At 42.3% G+C, this 17,374-nt stretch overlaps 1 protein-coding gene across 1 annotated transcript in view; it reads left to right on the top strand.

Moving 5' to 3' along the window:
* Positions 1-14,658, top strand: part of taf4 (TATA-box binding protein associated factor 4) — a 105,884-nt gene extending 91,226 nt beyond the window's left edge. Inside the window, exons 12-15 of the mRNA XM_033041917.1 lie at positions 1,551-1,676; positions 10,248-10,304; positions 11,073-11,198; positions 13,057-14,658. Of these exons, the coding sequence (XP_032897808.1) occupies positions 1,551-1,676; positions 10,248-10,304; positions 11,073-11,198; positions 13,057-13,221 (474 nt within the window). The 3' untranslated portion in view covers positions 13,222-14,658. The remainder of the gene's footprint in view (positions 1-1,550; positions 1,677-10,247; positions 10,305-11,072; positions 11,199-13,056) is intronic.
* The last annotated feature ends 2,716 nt before the right edge of the window (positions 14,659-17,374 follow it).

Raw genomic sequence — 17,374 nt, 5'->3', positions numbered from 1 at the left:
ACCTGTTCCCTTTATCATGTTACACCAGTGACAAGCAATCATTGTTAAAAGAATTCTCACGTTGACCCCTCTGCCTTTTCTGATAATATCCATTGATATCAATAATTATGTGGTACCTCGCATAAGTGGGAAATGAAATAATCAGTGGTGACGAACATTCTCATACACAAAGTCAAGCTAAGCCTTTTCCTTACTTTACCTAATACCAAGAATGTTCATTTTGGCAACCATTCCAAGTTATGGAGATAGAAGAAGAAAGTCTAGTTAATCACTTCGACTCCCAATCTCAATCCAAGTGAAACCACCTGACGGTCACCTCAATAGAAATGGAGAACAAACATTTGGAATGATTTTGGACAGTTATATGGATGGGAAGGATTAGAGTGATATGGACCCGGCATGGTGGGGCATCTTGATCGGTATGGACAAGTTGGGTTGAAGAGTCAGTTTCCGTGCCGTATGATTCTATAATTGTACTACAACTCAATACATGTTAAACGATTTTAAGTTTTGAACTAAACGGCAAATTAACACGTTTTTTTTAAAAGACATAACATTCTAGAAATACTCTGCAGACCAGGCAGCATCTGTTGGAAAACAAACAGAAGCAAAGTTTCAGGTCATAGTCTTTTCATCAGTGGGGTTATCAGCCCCAAATAGCACCTCCATTTCTTCGACCTTTAGTGCTGTCTGGCCTTCACAGTATTTCCAGCAGCAAATTACAAACTGCACAGTTACAAAATGCACATTATTTTACTTTTGTATTATTGCCCTTTGATAAATACAGGCTCAATCCCCTCAACAAAATGAGGCTGATACAGGTCCACCACCTATTTTCCGGCACCCTTGGTTCCAGAGCCTTGCCGGATTATCCGTTTTTCCGGACCAACAGAGGTCACGGCCACCGAGGGAAGTCGAACGGTTCGTCTAGGCCAGCAGAGGGCTGAGATACCCGGCCCGCGAAGTCAGCCTCGGACATTGGCCATGGGAATAGATCTGCCAGCTCCGGCCGGGTCGGAGTTCCAGAGCTCTGGCTGCAGTTTTTGAAAAAGAGTTCGCCCCGCCGACCGGAAGTCCAGATGAGATCGATATCAGCCGCATTTTCGGGGTGGCTTCCAGAAGGGATTTCAAGTATGCTCTCATAATTTTGTCTGAAGGAAAGGAGGTGCAGGACCATCAGTTGCCGGAAAATTGGTGGTGGACCTGTAATGGGATTTTGTTGTTAGTAGTCATCATTAATACGTTAAAAAAAACAAATGTGTATTTGAATTGTGCGCTGTGTTTATAGCAAGTTTTGTTAGTCCATTTATGATTAGTGAAGAGAATATTGGTTACTGGAGTAAGGAGGTGATGAACCAAACATTTTATGCCTCGTTCAGCACAGTTATCCAGAGTTTTGCTATATTAAATGGTTTGGCATGTTCCCCTTCACACATTTGCATTAAGCAAGAAACTGGTGATGGGTCAGTGTTATTTTTCAAGGTTTATTTAGAAATACTTTCCACCACCACCACAACCAACAAATTATTCAGATTACCTTTTGGTTTCAGGAAGACGACAGGTACGAGCAGTTAAGTGACGTAAGGACACAGCTCAAGTTCTTTGAACAACTTGATCAAATAGAAAAACAGAGAAAAGATGAACAAGAAAGGGAAATTCTAATGCGAGCAGCAAAGGTAAGCTTATAAATGAATTAATGGTGAGAAACGTTGTTTAGATGCTTTAAACATGCAATGCCAAAGCAATCTATCATTCAATTAAATGGAATTGTATATTGGGACAACAGGTGTGCAATGGCACTTTTATTTGGACATTTTAGCATGTACAACAGAGGACAACATTCTATCCCGCAGCTCCATAGGAGTCAGGGCTGTGCAATAAACAATAGGTGCAGGAGTAGGCCATTTGGCCATGTGAGCCAGCACCGCCATTCCATGTGATCATGGCTCATTATCCACAATCAGTACCATGTTCCTGCCTTCTCCCCATATCCCCTGACTCCGCTATCTTTAAGAGCCCTATCTAGCTCTCTCTTGAAAGTATCCAGAGAACCGGCCTCCACCACCCTCTGAGGCAGAGAATTCCACATATTCACAACTCTCTGTGTGAAAAAGTGTTTCCTCATCTCTGTTCTAAATGGCTTACCCCTTATTCATAAACAGTGGCACCTGGTTCTGGACTCCCCCAACATCGGGAACATGGTTCCTGCCTCTAGCGTGTCTAAACCCTTAATAATCATGTTTCAATAAGATCCCCTTCTAAATTCCAGAGTATATGAGCCCAGCCGCTCCATTCTATCAGCATATGACAGTCCCGCCATCCCGGGAATTAACCTTGTGAACCTACGCTGCACACCATCAATAGCAAGAATGTCCTTCCTCAAATTAGGGGACCAAAGCTGCACACAATACTCCAGGTGTGGTTTCACTAGGGCCCTGTACAACTGCAGAAGGACCTCTTTGCTCCTATACTTAACTCCTCTTGTTATGAAGGCCAACATGCCATTCGCTTTCTTCAAAGCGTGCTGTACCTGCATGCTTATATTCATTGACTGATGAACAAGGACCCCCAGATCCTGTTGTACTTCCCCTTTTCCCAACTTGACACCATTTAGATACTAATCTGCCTTCCTGTTTTTGCTACCAAAGTGGATAACCTCACATTTATCCACATTAAACTGCATCTGCCATGCATCTACCCACTCACCCAACCTGTCCAAGTCACCCTGCATTCTCACAGCATCCTCCTCACAGTTCACACCGCTACCCAGCTTTGTGTCATCTGCAAATTTGCTAATGTTACTTTGAATCCCTTCATCTAAATCATTGATGTATATTGTAAATAGCTGCGGTCCCAGCACCAAGTCTTGCGGTACCACACTAGTCACTGCCTGCTATTCTGAAAGGGACCTGTTAATCCCTACTCTTTGTTTCCTGTCTGCCAACCAATTTTCTATCCATGTCAGCACTCTACCCCAATACTATGTGCCCTAATTTTGTCCACTAATCTCCTATGTGGGACCTTATCAAATGCTTTCTGAAAGTCCAGGTACACTACATCCACTGGCTCTCCCTTGTCCATTTTCCTAGTTACATCCTCAAAAAATTCCAGAAGATTAGTCAAGCATGATTTCCCCTTTGTAAAACTAGTACATCAGGAAGATTGTTTGTGTTGTCCTTAGTGAAGACAGATCCAAGTTACCTGTTCAACTCATCTGCCATTTCCTTGTTCCCCATAATAAAATCACCTTTTACAGTCTTCAAGGGTCCAACTTTGGTCTTAACTATTTGTTTCCTCTTCACACACCTAAAGAAGCTTTTACTATCCTCCTTTATATTCTTGGTTGGCTTACCTTCGTACCTCATCTTTTCTCCCAGTATTACCTTTTTAGTTATCTTCTGTTGCTCTTTAAACATTACCCAATCCTCTTGCTTCCCGCTCATCTTTGCTATGTTGTACTTCTCTTTTTTTTATACTGTCCCTGACTTCTCTTGTCAGCCACGGTCGCCCCTTACTCCCCTTGGAATCTTTCTTCCTCTTTGGAATTAACTGATCCTGCACCTTCTGTATTATTCCCAGAAATACTTGCCATTGTTGTTCCACTGTCATCCCTGCTATGGTCTTTCCAGTCAACTTTGGCCAGCTCCTCCCTCATGGTTCCATAGTACCCTTTATTCAACTGTAACACGGACACCTCCGATTTACCCTTCGCCCTCTCAAATAGTAGATTAAAACGTACCATATTATGGTCACTACCTCCTAATAGCTCCTTAACCTCAAGTTTCCTTATCAAATCCGGTTCATTACACAACACTAAATCCAGAATTGCCTTCTCCCTGATAGGCTCCAGTACAAGCTGCTCTAAGAATCCATCACGGAGGCACTCCTCAAACTCCCTTTCTTGGGGTCTGGTACCAACCTGATTTTCCCAGTCTACCTGCATGTTGAAATCTCCCAAAACAACCATAGCATTACCTTTATGACATGGCAATTTTAACTCTTGATTCAACTTGCACACTATATCCAGGCTACTGTTTAGGGGGCTTGTAGATAAGTTCCATTAGGGTCTTTTTACCCTTACAATTCCTTAGTTCTAACCAGACTGACTCCACATCTTCTGTTTCAATGTCACCCCTTGCAAGGGACTGAATTTCATTCCTCACCAAAAAGCTACCCCACCCCCTCTGCCCACCTGTCTGTCTTTTCGACAGGAGGTATACCCTTGAATATTCAGTTCCCAGCCCTGTCCCACAGCATCATACTTGCTAATTTCTAACTGAGCCTCAAGCTTGTCCACTTTATTTCTTATACTTCGCACATTCATATACAACACTTTGACTTCGGTATTCACCTCCCCTCACACCGCTCACAATTGGCCTTGACCTTATTCTCTTATCCCTTCTCGAACTTTCCTTCCCATTATTTCGGGAATCTTTTGTAATTTTTCCTGTAGCCACTTCCCCTTTAACTCCATCTTTATACTCCCAATTTGTCAATCCCTCCCCCCACTATTTAGTTTAAACCCACCCGTGTAGCCCTAGCAAACTTGCCTGCCAGAACGTCGGTCCCCCTCCAATTAAGGTGTAACCCGTCCCTTTTGTACAGGTCACCCCTACCCCAGAAGTGATCCCAGTGGTCTATAAATCTAAATCCTTGCTCCCTTCACCGGCCCCCCAGCCACACATTCAGATCCCCTATCTCCCTGTTCCTGTCCTCACTAGCACGAGGTACTGGAAGCAATCCAGAGATAATCACCCTAGAAGTCCTGCTTTTCAGTCTTCTTCCTAACTCTCTAAACTCGCGTTGCAGAACCTCCTTCCTCTTCTTCCCGTTGCCTCCGTGCACAACTACTGCCGGCTCTTCACCTTCGCTCTCGAGGATGTTCTGAATTTGGTTAGTGATATCTTGAACCTTGGCACCAGGGAGACAACAGACCATCCTCGAGTCTCGCCTGCCGCCACAGAATCAACTTTATAATGCAATGACGTGTTCGTGTGGCAAAATCCAGTTATTGAATATTTTTCAACATTAAAATTTGATAAAATAGGAAAAACAGATCAATTCATGCCAAGCAATGAAAGCATGGACAATTTTTAAGACCGTTACAAACTCAAGGAATTTTGTGCCACCATTTCTATGGTATGTTTATTTTGCCTTGTGTGGTGGAGATATTGCAAAATGCAGTTGCATCCCTCATTCAAAAAGGTGATATTTGTAAAGGTGTAGCATGTGAAGCTTACCATGGGATCATATGCAATACCACAGTTTTGAAGAGTCTGGTTCAGCCTCAAATTGTGCCCAGGGAGAGGACTCGGGCCAGTAGCTATGGAACCATTGTGTGTGGAGGTGTGGAAAATAGGCTCCAATCTTCCCTATATTTGGTTGGTGGAAATTACTGCACAATCAGACCGGCCATCTGACGAGCAAGGCAGTTGAGAGAAGAGTTGGCCAAGTAGACATGGATATCATCAGCAGAAATATGGATACTGTTTTCCTGACGGGTATGTGCAGATCAGGCACGTGCCGTGAGTAATTACTCAGGATAGGCAGTCAGTCGGCTTTTAGAAAATCTTAAACCGTGCATGCGCAGATTGTTCTCCTCTCCATAAGCTGTCAGTCGACTTTTATAAGGTAATTTGTCTTCAAAGGCCATATCTCTTAATAAAGTACCGTATTTCCCAGCAATGAAGATGCACCTGCGTCGAAGACGCACCCCCATTTTGAGTTGCAAAATTTTGAAAAAAGGCTGGCGGGACATAGAATTTCTCACGCTCAAAAAAATAAAAAATAACAATAAAGAAAGTAACAATTCAATTTGCCCAAGGCTTCTAAATCTCCTCCATTCTGAATGGTTGAATGGGTGGGGGGTAGAGGGTAACGGCAGGTGGAGAGATGGTGGGAAACACGGGAGCACACCCGTTAAATCAGTTGTGATCTTATTGAATGACAATACTAGTTCAATTGACCAATTGGGGGGAGAGTTCCTTTCACAGTGTGTGTGTGGGGAGTCTGGCCCGGGTCAGAGCGGGCAGCAGCATTGAGAGGGAAGGGGTCGGGGATCATGCCAGCAACTCACTCACTCACCGCCGCCGCGGCGCTCCGGGCGTGGAGTCACCGCATTGTGGCCGGGGAGGGAAATAGTTTGGGTGGCTGCGAGCGGCCGTCTGGACCGGACAACGGAACCGGCCGCCACCTCAGCGCCTTCTGCCAGCCCGCTCACCTCTGGCAGTGCTCTCCGTCTGAACACCCCTCTCCTGCCGCTCGCCGGCCTCGCTCGGTTCCCGCAAATCCTTAAATTCCGACTGCTGCTAGGAGCAGGACATGGCCTCACTTGCTGTGCTGGGTGACACTGCATGGCATTCACTGCCCGGTCCGTGCCTATCAATGTAGACCGAACGAGCGCGAGTAACCTCAATTGGTCCCTTGATCGCGCTGACACAGGAGTAAGCTCCGCCGCCCGCTGTCCTGTTCTCCATCGCCCGCTGACCCGCTCTTGAGCTGGTCCCCTCATTCTCCGGTCCCGGCGGCCGCTCACAGCCACCAGAGCAACTTCCCTCCCCGGCCATAATGCGGTGGCTCTGTGATGTGCCTAGTCACTATCTTGTGTTAATGTGCAACCTCATTGGAACTGTAAAGAGGCCAAAGTGTGAGTGAAACCTCGAATAGTGAAAGGCTTGGATAGAGTGGATGTGGACAGGATGTGAGAGTCTAGGACCTGAGGTCATAGCCTCAGAATTAAAGGACTTTCCTTTAGGAAGGAGATGATGAGGATTTTTTTCAGTCAGAGGGTGGTGAATCTGGAATTCTTTGCTACAGGCTGTGGAGGCCAAGTCAATGGATATTTTTAAGGCAGAAATAGATAGATTCTTGAAAAGTATGGGTGTCAGGGCTTATGGGGAGAAGGCAGGAGAATGGGGGTTAGGAGGGAGAGATAGATCAGCCATGACTGAATGGCGGAGTAGACTTGATGGGCTGAATGGCTTATGACCAAAGACCGATCAGTGGAAGAGAAATGAAAAATTAAAGTGAAAGGAAGTTGGAAACCTCCAGAACCCATGCAAACTCAACAGAAGTATTATGCACAGCATTCATTCAGTCAAGAGAAGATTATAGACCTTCCTGTTGTCATGCTTCCTGTTCTTTCTCTGCAACGTAAAACACTTTTCTCCTGATTTTTCACAGTCGTGGACATCAGGGTGAAATTATAACTGTATCTCTCTTCACAGATGCTTCCTATTTTCAGCATATATGTTTTAATGCCCCTATTTAGTAATTCCCTTATTTAAAGGGTGGTAATGATTCCGATGCAGGCAGATCACATTTTATATGGAGGTCACTCACTTGAAAAGCAGCGTGTAAATCAAAAAATGTGTAAATTATACATACGCCAGGCACCACAGGAGACTACGGTCCCAGGCAGAAATTCAAGCGTGTTACTCCGAAAAGAGGAGCACATAAATTAAACTTCAGTAGTAATTAGACAAGCGCATTATTCTAAAAATACGTAAATTAAGCAGGAGTGAAATATGATGTATTCAACTGTTCACGTTCAAGTTAGCTGTTAATACCTTGTTCAAATACGCCGATTGCAGGTTTGAGATTCTGGATGTAATTGCTAACATTTAGCAAGGCAGTTCCAAATTAGGTGTAGGAAGGAACTGCAGATGCTGGTTTAAACTGAAGATAGACACAAAAAGCCAGCTAGTGTAACTCAGCGAGACAGGCAGCATCTCTGGAGAGAAGGAATGGGTGACGTTTCGGGTCAAGACCGTTTTTCAGACTGGTTAGGAATAGGGAAACAAGAGATATAGACGATGATGTGGAAATAAAGAAAAATAAATGAAAGATGTGCAAAAAAGTAATGATGATAAAGGAAACAGGCCTTTGTTAGCTGTTTGTTGGGTGAAAATGCGAAGTTAGTGCGACGGGTGAGGGAGGGATAGAGAGAGAGGGAATGCTGGGGTTACTTGAAGTTAGAGAAATCAATATTCATACCACTGGGCTGTAAGCTGCCCAAGCGAAATATGAGATGCTGTTCCTCCAATTTGCGTTTAGCATCACTCTGACAATGGAGGAGACCTAGGACAGAAAGGTCTGTCTGGGAATAGGAAGGAGAATTAAAGTATTTAGGAACCGGGAGATACAGTAGGTTCAGGCAGAATGAGCGAAGGTGCTCAGCGAAATGATCGTCCCGTCAATATTTGGTCTCGCCGATGTACGAGTCCATATCTTGAGCAACAGATACAGTAGATGAGGTTGGAGGAGGTGCAAGTGAACCTCTGCCTAACCTAAAAGGACAGTCGGGGTCCCTGGACAGAGTCGAGGGAGGAAGTATAGGGGCAGGTGTTGCATCTTCTGCAGTTGCAGGGGAAGGTACCTGGGGAGGGGGTGGTTTGGGTGTGAAGGGATGAGTTAACCAGGAAGTTGTGGAGGGAACGGTCTCTGCAGAAGGTGGGAAAGTGGAGATGGGAAGGTCTAGTGTTGGGATCTGTTGGATGTGGTGAAAATTTCAGAGGATTATGGTTGTATGCAACGACTGATGGGATAAAAGGTAAGGAGGACTAGGGGGGCTCTGACTTTGTCGCGACTAGGGGGAGCAAAGGCAGAGCTGCGGGGTATCGAGGAGACACGAGTGAGGGCCTCATCTATAATAGGAGAGGTGTACCCCGGTTCCCTAAAGAATGAGGACATCTCGGATGTCTTGGTATGGTAGACGGAGGAATTGGGAGTAGGGGATAGAGTCTTTGCAGGAAGCAGGGTGGGAAGAAGTGTAGTCGAGATAGTTGTGGGAGTCGGTGGGTTTGTAATAGACGACAGTCGATAGTCTATTTCCTGTGATGGTGACCTTGAGATCAAGAAAGGGGAGGGTGTCGGAGATGGTCCAAGTAACAATTAAGGCTTCCTTTTTTCAAATAAATTTGTTTAACTCTCTTTTCAACCATAACAAGCACATGAAAGACAAATCGTTAACTCTTAACTCGTGACCATAAGTGGCAGAGACTGTATTGCTGTGACTATTTTAGTTTTTATTTAAAAAATAATAAGCAGGATGCCAGCATCATCAGCAAGAACAGCAATTATTTTTCAGCTCTAATTTGTGTAGAGATGATAATGGTGAACTGCCGCCTTGAATTGCTGCAGACTGTGATGAAAGTACTTAGAAGGCAGGAACAATGAAATATTTGTAAGTCAGGATAGCATGCAACTTTTGAAGGGAGATCAGGGAACTGCAAATACTGGAATCTTGAGTAAAATGCAGTGCTGAAGTAACCAGTGGGTCAGGCAGCATCTGTGGAGGGAATGGCAAGGCGACGTTTAGACTCGGAGGCAACATTTTGGATCAGGACGTGTTCAGTCTCAAATTATTGCCTATCCATTCTCCACGGATGCTGCCTGACCAGCTGGGTTTCTCAGGCACTTTGTGTTTTATTCAACTTTTTAAGGGAATTCGCAAGGGGGTGACATTCCCCGGTCCCCTTCTAGTTGTCAAGTCATGCATTTGGAAGTTGCTGGCATGTTGCTGGCATGTTGCTGGCATGCCGCATTGTATTTTGCAGATCTTATGCACTGTGACCATTTTGCATTCAAATGGAAGAAATGAATGTTCAGGATGGGAAAATTAGCGCCATTTCCTAGATTGGATTAAGTTTCCAAAGTTTGAATGGCACTCTATGGTCAATCATCAGTTATAATCTTAAGAGAATTATTGGGTTCTGGGTCCCTAATGCCCCTGTCCCACTTAGGAAACCTGAACGGAAACTTCTGGAGACTTTGCGCCCCACCCAAGGTTTCCATGCGGTTCCCGGAGGTTTTTGTCAGTCTCCCTACCTACTTCCACTACCTGCAACCACCTGCAACCTCCGGGAACCGCACGGAAACCTTGGGTGGGGCGCAAAGTCTACAGAGGTTTCCGTTCAGGTTTCCTAAGTGGGACAGGGGCATAAGTCTCCGTATTTATCAATTACAGAACTGATCCCTGCTCTTTTTAAGCCTGTACCCTTTTTTAATCACGTGGATCACTTTGGATGAGACATACATGAGAATGTATTTGAAACCGAACAACAAAATTCAATATGGTATTGAATCACTGTAACTGTCACATCCTTTGAGTCTAATCTATATCTCAGTAAGTGTTGCAGCTTGGAATCTAAAGTACAAAATCATTGACATTTAGTTTGCGTTCAATGTTGATTAATTAATATGTTATATTCCCTTACATTTATCATCTTCTTCCATTTCACCAACAGTCACGCTCCAGACAAGAGGACCCTGAACAACTTAGGCTAAAACAAAAGGCCAAAGAGGTAAGAATATTATATCAGAGTAAACAGTTACTTTTTACAGTGTTGGTGGAACAGTACATGTTATCAGCATCGTACTAACACTTGATTTAAAAGCCCTTTGGAATACAACCAAAGTGAAATTTGTATTTCTTGGCATTAGACTGAACAGGCATAATATCACGACCAAACGACAGCGGTGTGTTATGATAGGCAATAGATTTTATCGGTAAAATGAATATTAATATTTGTATGATGAACTTTTTGTTTCCTAACCTTTTTTTATCTGCACTTTCTCTGTAGCTGTATTCTGCACTCTTTTATTGTCTCTACCTGAGATACACATTTGGTATGATTTGCCCTGTTAGCACTCAGAATAAAGTTTTCTCACTGTATCTCAGCACATAAGACAATAAAATAATACCATTAACAAAATGAATAATGACTTTTTTAGTTCCTATTTTAAATTGTTTATTGAAATTGAGCATCTAACTGTTATGATGAATAGAAATCAAGAATGACCCTGGTAAAGTGGGGAAACAAAGAATTATAGATGCTGGTTTATACCAAAGATAGATACAAAGTGCTGGAGCAACTCAACGGGTCAGGCAGCATCTCTGGAGAAAAAGGATGGGTGACGTTTTGGGTCAGAAGAAGGATTCCGACCCGAAACGTCATCCATTCCTTTTCTCCAGAGATGCTGCCTGACCCGCTGAGTTACTCCAGCACTTTGTGTCAATGGTAAAGTCGGGCTCTTTGATCAAGGTAATTATATATTTTCTTGTATCATAGATGCAACAACAGGAACTGGCTCAAATGAGACAGAAAGAAGCCAATTTAACTGCTTTAGCTGCCATTGGTCCCAGAAAGAAACGGAAGGTTGATTCGCCAGGACCAGGAATTGGAGCTGGGGCAGAGGTATCTTATTTATTTATCAAAGTGTAATTTGTATTATGAATGCTATTCATCGTTTAGAATCGTGTGAATTTCTTCATTGTAAGTTATGAGGGGAAAAAGCCTTCTCATTTTTTTAAGTTCTAGAATTTCAGAAGAACGTTAGTTGGAGTTGGCAATCCAGGTCATTGCATTGCACTCACATTGAATAACACCTTGGCTGATCTTTTCCATGACACTGCTTTCCATAGTTTTGTAAGAGTTTAGTTTAGTGCAGAAACAGGCCCCTTGGCCCACCGAGTCCGCGCTAAACAGCGGTCCCCATACACTAGCACTAGCCTACACACTAGGGACAATTTACAATCTTTACCGAAGCCAATTAACCTACAAACCTCTATGTCTTTGGAATGTGGGAGGAAATTGGAGCACCCAGGGGAAAACCCACGTGGTCACGGGGAGAACATACTAACTCTGCGCAGATAGCACCCGTAGTCAGGATAGAACCCGGGTCTCTGGTGCTATAAGGCAGCAACTCTACCGCTGCACCTTCATGCCACCCCAATGTTGACAAAATTAAGCAGGATCGAATAATCTATCTGTCTTGAATAGTGACTAGCCAAGCTTCCAGCAACCCATATAGATAATTCCAAACCTTCACTCCGTGAGTGAAGCAATTTCTTCTCGTCTCAGTTGTGAATGGCCTTCCCCTTACTTTGTGAGTGTAACATTCGAGCCAGGGGAAACATTATCCCCACAGGCTCCATAAGAAACTTGTATGCCTCAATCAGATCACCACTTGTTCTTCTCAGCTCAGCAGTGTAGGTCCATTCTCATTAACCTCACTGGACATAGCCCACCTCATCCCAGGTATCCATTAGTTGGGCATTTGTTGCATTCCTTCAGTTTCAAGTATTTCTTTCATTAGGTATGAAAATCAGATCTGTATTTCAGGTGCAGTCTCACTAGGCCCCCATATTGCACTTAACTCTTTTTGAAGCAAGGCCAACCACTTTGCCTGTAGTACTAATTGCTTGCTGTTATCACCATGTTAACTTTCATAGGATCAGGACACTTAGGCCACTCAACACCAGTACTAATCAATCATTTACCATTTTAAAAACTGGTGTTTTTTAGTTTAGTTTAGAGATACAGCACAGAAACAGACCCTTCAGCCCACCGGGTCTGTCTGCTCAGCGATCCCCGTACATTCACACTATCCTACACACACTAGGGACAATTTACAATGTTACCAAAGCCAATCAACGTACAAACCTGTACGTCTTTGGAATGTGGGAGGAACCCGGAGCTCCTAGAAAAAACCCACGCGGTCATGGGGTGAATGTACAAGCTCTGTGCAGATGGCACCCGTAGTCAGGATCGAACCCGGATCTCTGTGCTGTCAGGCAGCAACTCTACCGCTGCACCACCATGCCGCCCTACTGGAGAGGATTCCTTCACATTTTTCCATAGTATATTCCATTGGTCATGTCCTCGCCCATTAATTTCCCTGTAACACCTTGAAGCCTCGCAGCATCCTCCCACTGCCACCCAGCTTTATATTATCAGCTAGCATGCATATGTTACTTTTTGTCAGTCTCATCCCATGATCCAATCTAGAAGCATTGGATCCGATCTGGAAGCAGGGCCAGGTGAGCCAGACACCGAGCATTGAGATTTCTGAACAATAGGATAGCAAATTATCAACAAGTTTTACTATGTTGATAAAATTCAGGAAAGTAAATGCCATATAATTTATCATCAGATTTGAGGGGTGAAATTTGTGGGATTCTGCATTGTTGCATTTCAGTCGTTGGTGTTGCTTGCTCACCTCATCAAACATTTCCTGTTGGAACATAAGATATTATCTTTTGCTTTGCTTCAGGGACCTAGTACGGGCGGGACACCAGGTGGCTCTGGAGTTGGAACAACCAGACAGTTTGCACGACAACGAATAACAAGAGTCAACCTCAGGGACCTTATCTTCTGCTTGGAGAATGAACGCGAGACAAGCCATTCACTTATGCTGTACCGTGCATTCCTTAAATAAACATCCTAGGTTGATTTCGCTTTTCATTTGACCGAGACAACCTTCCGCCATTTCTTTTTCTTTGCATTTTTCTGGGAAAGGAGGGGAGGGAGAAAGAAAGAGTCGGAGAACAGCTGGAATACTGCGAGCAGGGGAACGTTTTGGAAGTTCAGCTGCACATTATCTCGTCTGTTTTTAAAACTTTGAATTTTATTTAGAAAAGAATACAGTGAGACCTGTGGATACTTTATTTATAAAATAAAAAAATCTTATCACTTCTCGTCTCCTGACTGAGTGGCCTTCTTGCCAAACAAGCCATATTTTAAAAACTGATTCTGATTTCACCAGTGTATAATTTGCCATCTTTCTGGCAGATGCGTAGCAACTTGAAACATTTTAAGTATTCGTTTTTGAATCATTTGGCTTAGAAGACGTTGAATTACATCAGTCTGAAGCTAATGACCTTGCATTATTTTACCTTCAAGGGCATGGAGCAAAAAAAATGATTTTCATATTTTTCTGATTTATCATTATTTCTGTTCCTTTGCTGTATTTTATTTCCTCAAGTTAGCCTTTGTAAATGTATGGTTTGTGAAGAGTTAGGAGCAGTTTATTCAGTGATAACTCTACAGTTCTCACCATGTGATTTGCATGTCAGAAGGTTTCTCTGGAAGCCTTCAAGAAGGATTTTTTTTTGTGAATGTTGTTGGGCATTTGTAAAAATAAAAATGCTTTTTTTTATTTGATACAATACATGATGCCGTAAAGGATTTAAAAAATAACTTTTCTGCATAAATATACACTTGCACTGTGTTGGCTATCTAGCTAATGTAAAACTTTAGTTAAAAAAATTTAAGAAATGGTGAATTGTGAAAAGGATTGTTGCCTGGTATGAATCACGTGTAGAAAACAATTTGCTGGTGTCTATCAGTGAGCTAATAATTTGTACATAATTTTGGCACATAACAAATTGCTATGTAAACCGTAATTATTTTGGTAAAAAGACTGTATGCAAGCAATGGGCCTACTTAATGGTAACCGGAGCAATGTCCCTTCTTTGTATCTATTTTTTTATAAAAAAATACTAAATTTTTCTTTATATTTTCAGAGGTTATTGTATTAAATGATTGTCTATCGATAGGACATTATGATTGTAAATACTTTTGCTTTCTTTGTGTGTAATTTTATGTTGTTAAAAGAAACATTTAAGATGCTATTAAGCTGATGAGTTGTGTGTGTAAACTGAAAATTAATCAGTATTTTTACCAATGCCTGAAAACTGTTACGCCCTTGGTCTTTTACAAATCCCGTCTTTCCATTTTTCATGTAAATTTTGCACAGTTACTTGTTAATATTGTAAATATTTTACTTTCAAAAAAGGAAGTTTTTAATTACTATTGTTTTATATAGGATTGAAAGAGAATTAACTCCTTTATTAAAACAATGAATTTATCTGTATTTTGATTACTGTCTTAACCTTAACCGTTTAAAAATAGGGAGGATCAGGGAAACTAAATATCAGTAGTAAGTTTAAATGTCACGTCTTAGTTTGGGGGGAGAAAAATAGTGAAAACAGCTTGCTTACCGCCTTACATTCCCACATTATTTTAGGGTTTTTTCTGGGCTTTGCCAAGTAAGTAAAAACTGTTTATTTGTGGATTTTGTACTTACAATCTTAAATTTGCAAAAAAGTGATCAGCAATCCAACCCTTTATTTTTCATATTTAGCCCAAATTCAATATAGGAAAGAGGCCCAAAGCAATTTGGTTATTAATCTTAACTGTGTGGGAAAGCCATAATTAGACTATCTTTTTATCAGAATTGCAGCAAAATGACCGTTATTCCACCTGGAGGGATATTTATTCAGCTCGTAATTATGTCTGTGATACCAATTTTCTGTATAATTTAAGGTATTTAATGATCTTTATTCTAAATAGCCAGGTGTTCTTTAAAAACAAAAGCAAAGTGGAACAGTCCAACCCCAGGAATAAGGCATTTACCAACAACTGACAATACAAAGTTAACTTAATTTCAAGAGTGAATTGTAAGCTCAACAAATAAATGAAGATGCAGCCTTGTAAATTCTGATAATTACAGCATCTTTAGACAAGTTCTTTGACAAAATAGGAAATGCATAATTTCTGTACTGAGATTGATTTTTGCCTTCAATCTCAATGTGGCACTACATAGTGACAACATTTTCTGGCTTTAAGACCTGTTCTTGTCTTTGACCACTAGCCAGCTATTTGCCTTCCATCAGAGCAGTGCTCGAATCTGAATCATCTGGACTTAATGACAATAATTAATTGCGAGATCGGTGGAATTTGGAGCATTGTTTTAAAATTCTTGAATTTGATCCCTGTGGTCTTATATGGAGATTCCACGTCAGCACGCAAATCTCGTGCTTTCGACTGAACTAGAGATACAAGATGAAATTCCAGCATGGCAACTAAGGAATTTAAATTTGGTAATTAAGTGAATATGGGCTAAAATAAGATAATGATAATCTTGCACCTGTCAAGCTGCTGCAGTAACCTTTCTGGATTACTGATGGCTTTGATAGAAGGGACCTTGCCCACTTTATGAAAGAAAAACTGATCCATAGTCCATAGCACTGTAGGCCTGTAGTGCACCGTAGCTGCACTAAATTGTAGAACGAGGTTCATCACCACTCTGTTCTTACTGCAATTATGGATGGACGAACAATTGCCCTTAGTGACGCCTATCCTCCCCGTGAATAAAGTTTTCAAATACTCCTGTGTACCCCCCAGAAGCCAAGTGCACTCTTGCACCAAAGCTGCCCCCAACTCACAGCTCTCCAAGATTCCAAAAATCCCCAGTTTGATCAAGACTTCGGTACTGCTGGCTGTAAGTCTAGGAGTTCAGCAATGGACACTGACACTCCAGCAGTGAAACTGGAACTTTCTGGGATTCTCCAACATAATGCTGCGAACTCCAGCTCAGTCATCCCTTGCAACTAAATCTGGGACAGAATTGGAGTTCCCCATTCATCTGAAAGGAGATTCTTGTCCTGCGGATTAAGGTATTTATTTGATTTTACTGTACTGTTTTAATGTGTCTTTCATCAAATTTATCTTTAATTATGTAATGTCTATGATATCAGCAATGTTTTTTAAAAAAACGCATGAAAAGCTTTGCAGCCTGGATTTCTGGGGGTGGCAACAATACACTGACAAAGACCAAGGCACAAATCACCATCTAAACTTCAAATTGGAAATGAGTGTGTCAGGTCTATCACATCCCGCAAGATGCAAGTGACCAGTAGTTACAGCAGCTGAATCCAAATGTTTTAATGCACCATAGAAAGTATACTGTTGAGTTGCAGCACGGCTAAGTTTGGGAATAGTTCTGACCAAGACCACAAAAAATTGCAGTGAGTTCTAGATGTAGCCCAGTCCATCACTCTGACCAGACACTTCACTGTCTCAGAAAAGCAGCCTTTCCCACCCGTCAATCATCCTTCTCCCTGCCCCCATCAGGTGAAGATACCGCAGCTTGAAAGTGCACACCACCATATTCAAGAACAGCTACTTCTCTGTTATCAGCCTTCTGAATGGACTAGGCTACAGTCTGATTCTCCTCCACACCATTGCAGACATCGAACTTTGTCTCTGCAGTTGTTGCACTATAATGCTGAGAACTATATTCTGCTCTCTCTTTCCCTTTGCTCTACCTATTGTAGTTGAGTTTATCTTGCTTGTATTTATGCATCGTATTAATGTTTTAATTGGTTGGTATGCAAACAAAGCGTTTCACTGTACCTCGGTACATGTGACAATAATATATCTATACCCAATTGCTCAGACCATCCAACAAGACATTATTCACATGCTGCAAAGCCAAGGTGATACAGACACACACCGCGATGAACAGGAAGGTTAAAGACGGCTAGCACAGTGTACGGTAAGTTCTTTAAAAGAGCGGGGAGGGAGAAGGAGTGGAGACACTTAAGAAGCCAGACAACTTAATAATCCAGAGATACACAGCTGCGATGTTTGATGGGCATTTAACATTACTGTTCAGTTTTCCTTGGTTCTGAAAACTCGTGCTTAGGGTTTTTTCCCCCCAATGAGCCAATGAAAATGCCCGGTCAGCAAAGGAGATTAACTAAAACTACCTACGGCTACCTACAACTATATGGCAACCCCACTAC

The sequence above is a fragment of the Amblyraja radiata genome, chromosome 23 (assembly GCF_010909765.2).
Source record: "Amblyraja radiata isolate CabotCenter1 chromosome 23, sAmbRad1.1.pri, whole genome shotgun sequence".
NCBI lineage: Eukaryota > Metazoa > Chordata > Chondrichthyes > Rajiformes > Rajidae > Amblyraja > Amblyraja radiata.
Note: the sequence above shows the minus strand (reverse complement) of the source record. Positions and strands in the feature narration are given on the sequence as shown.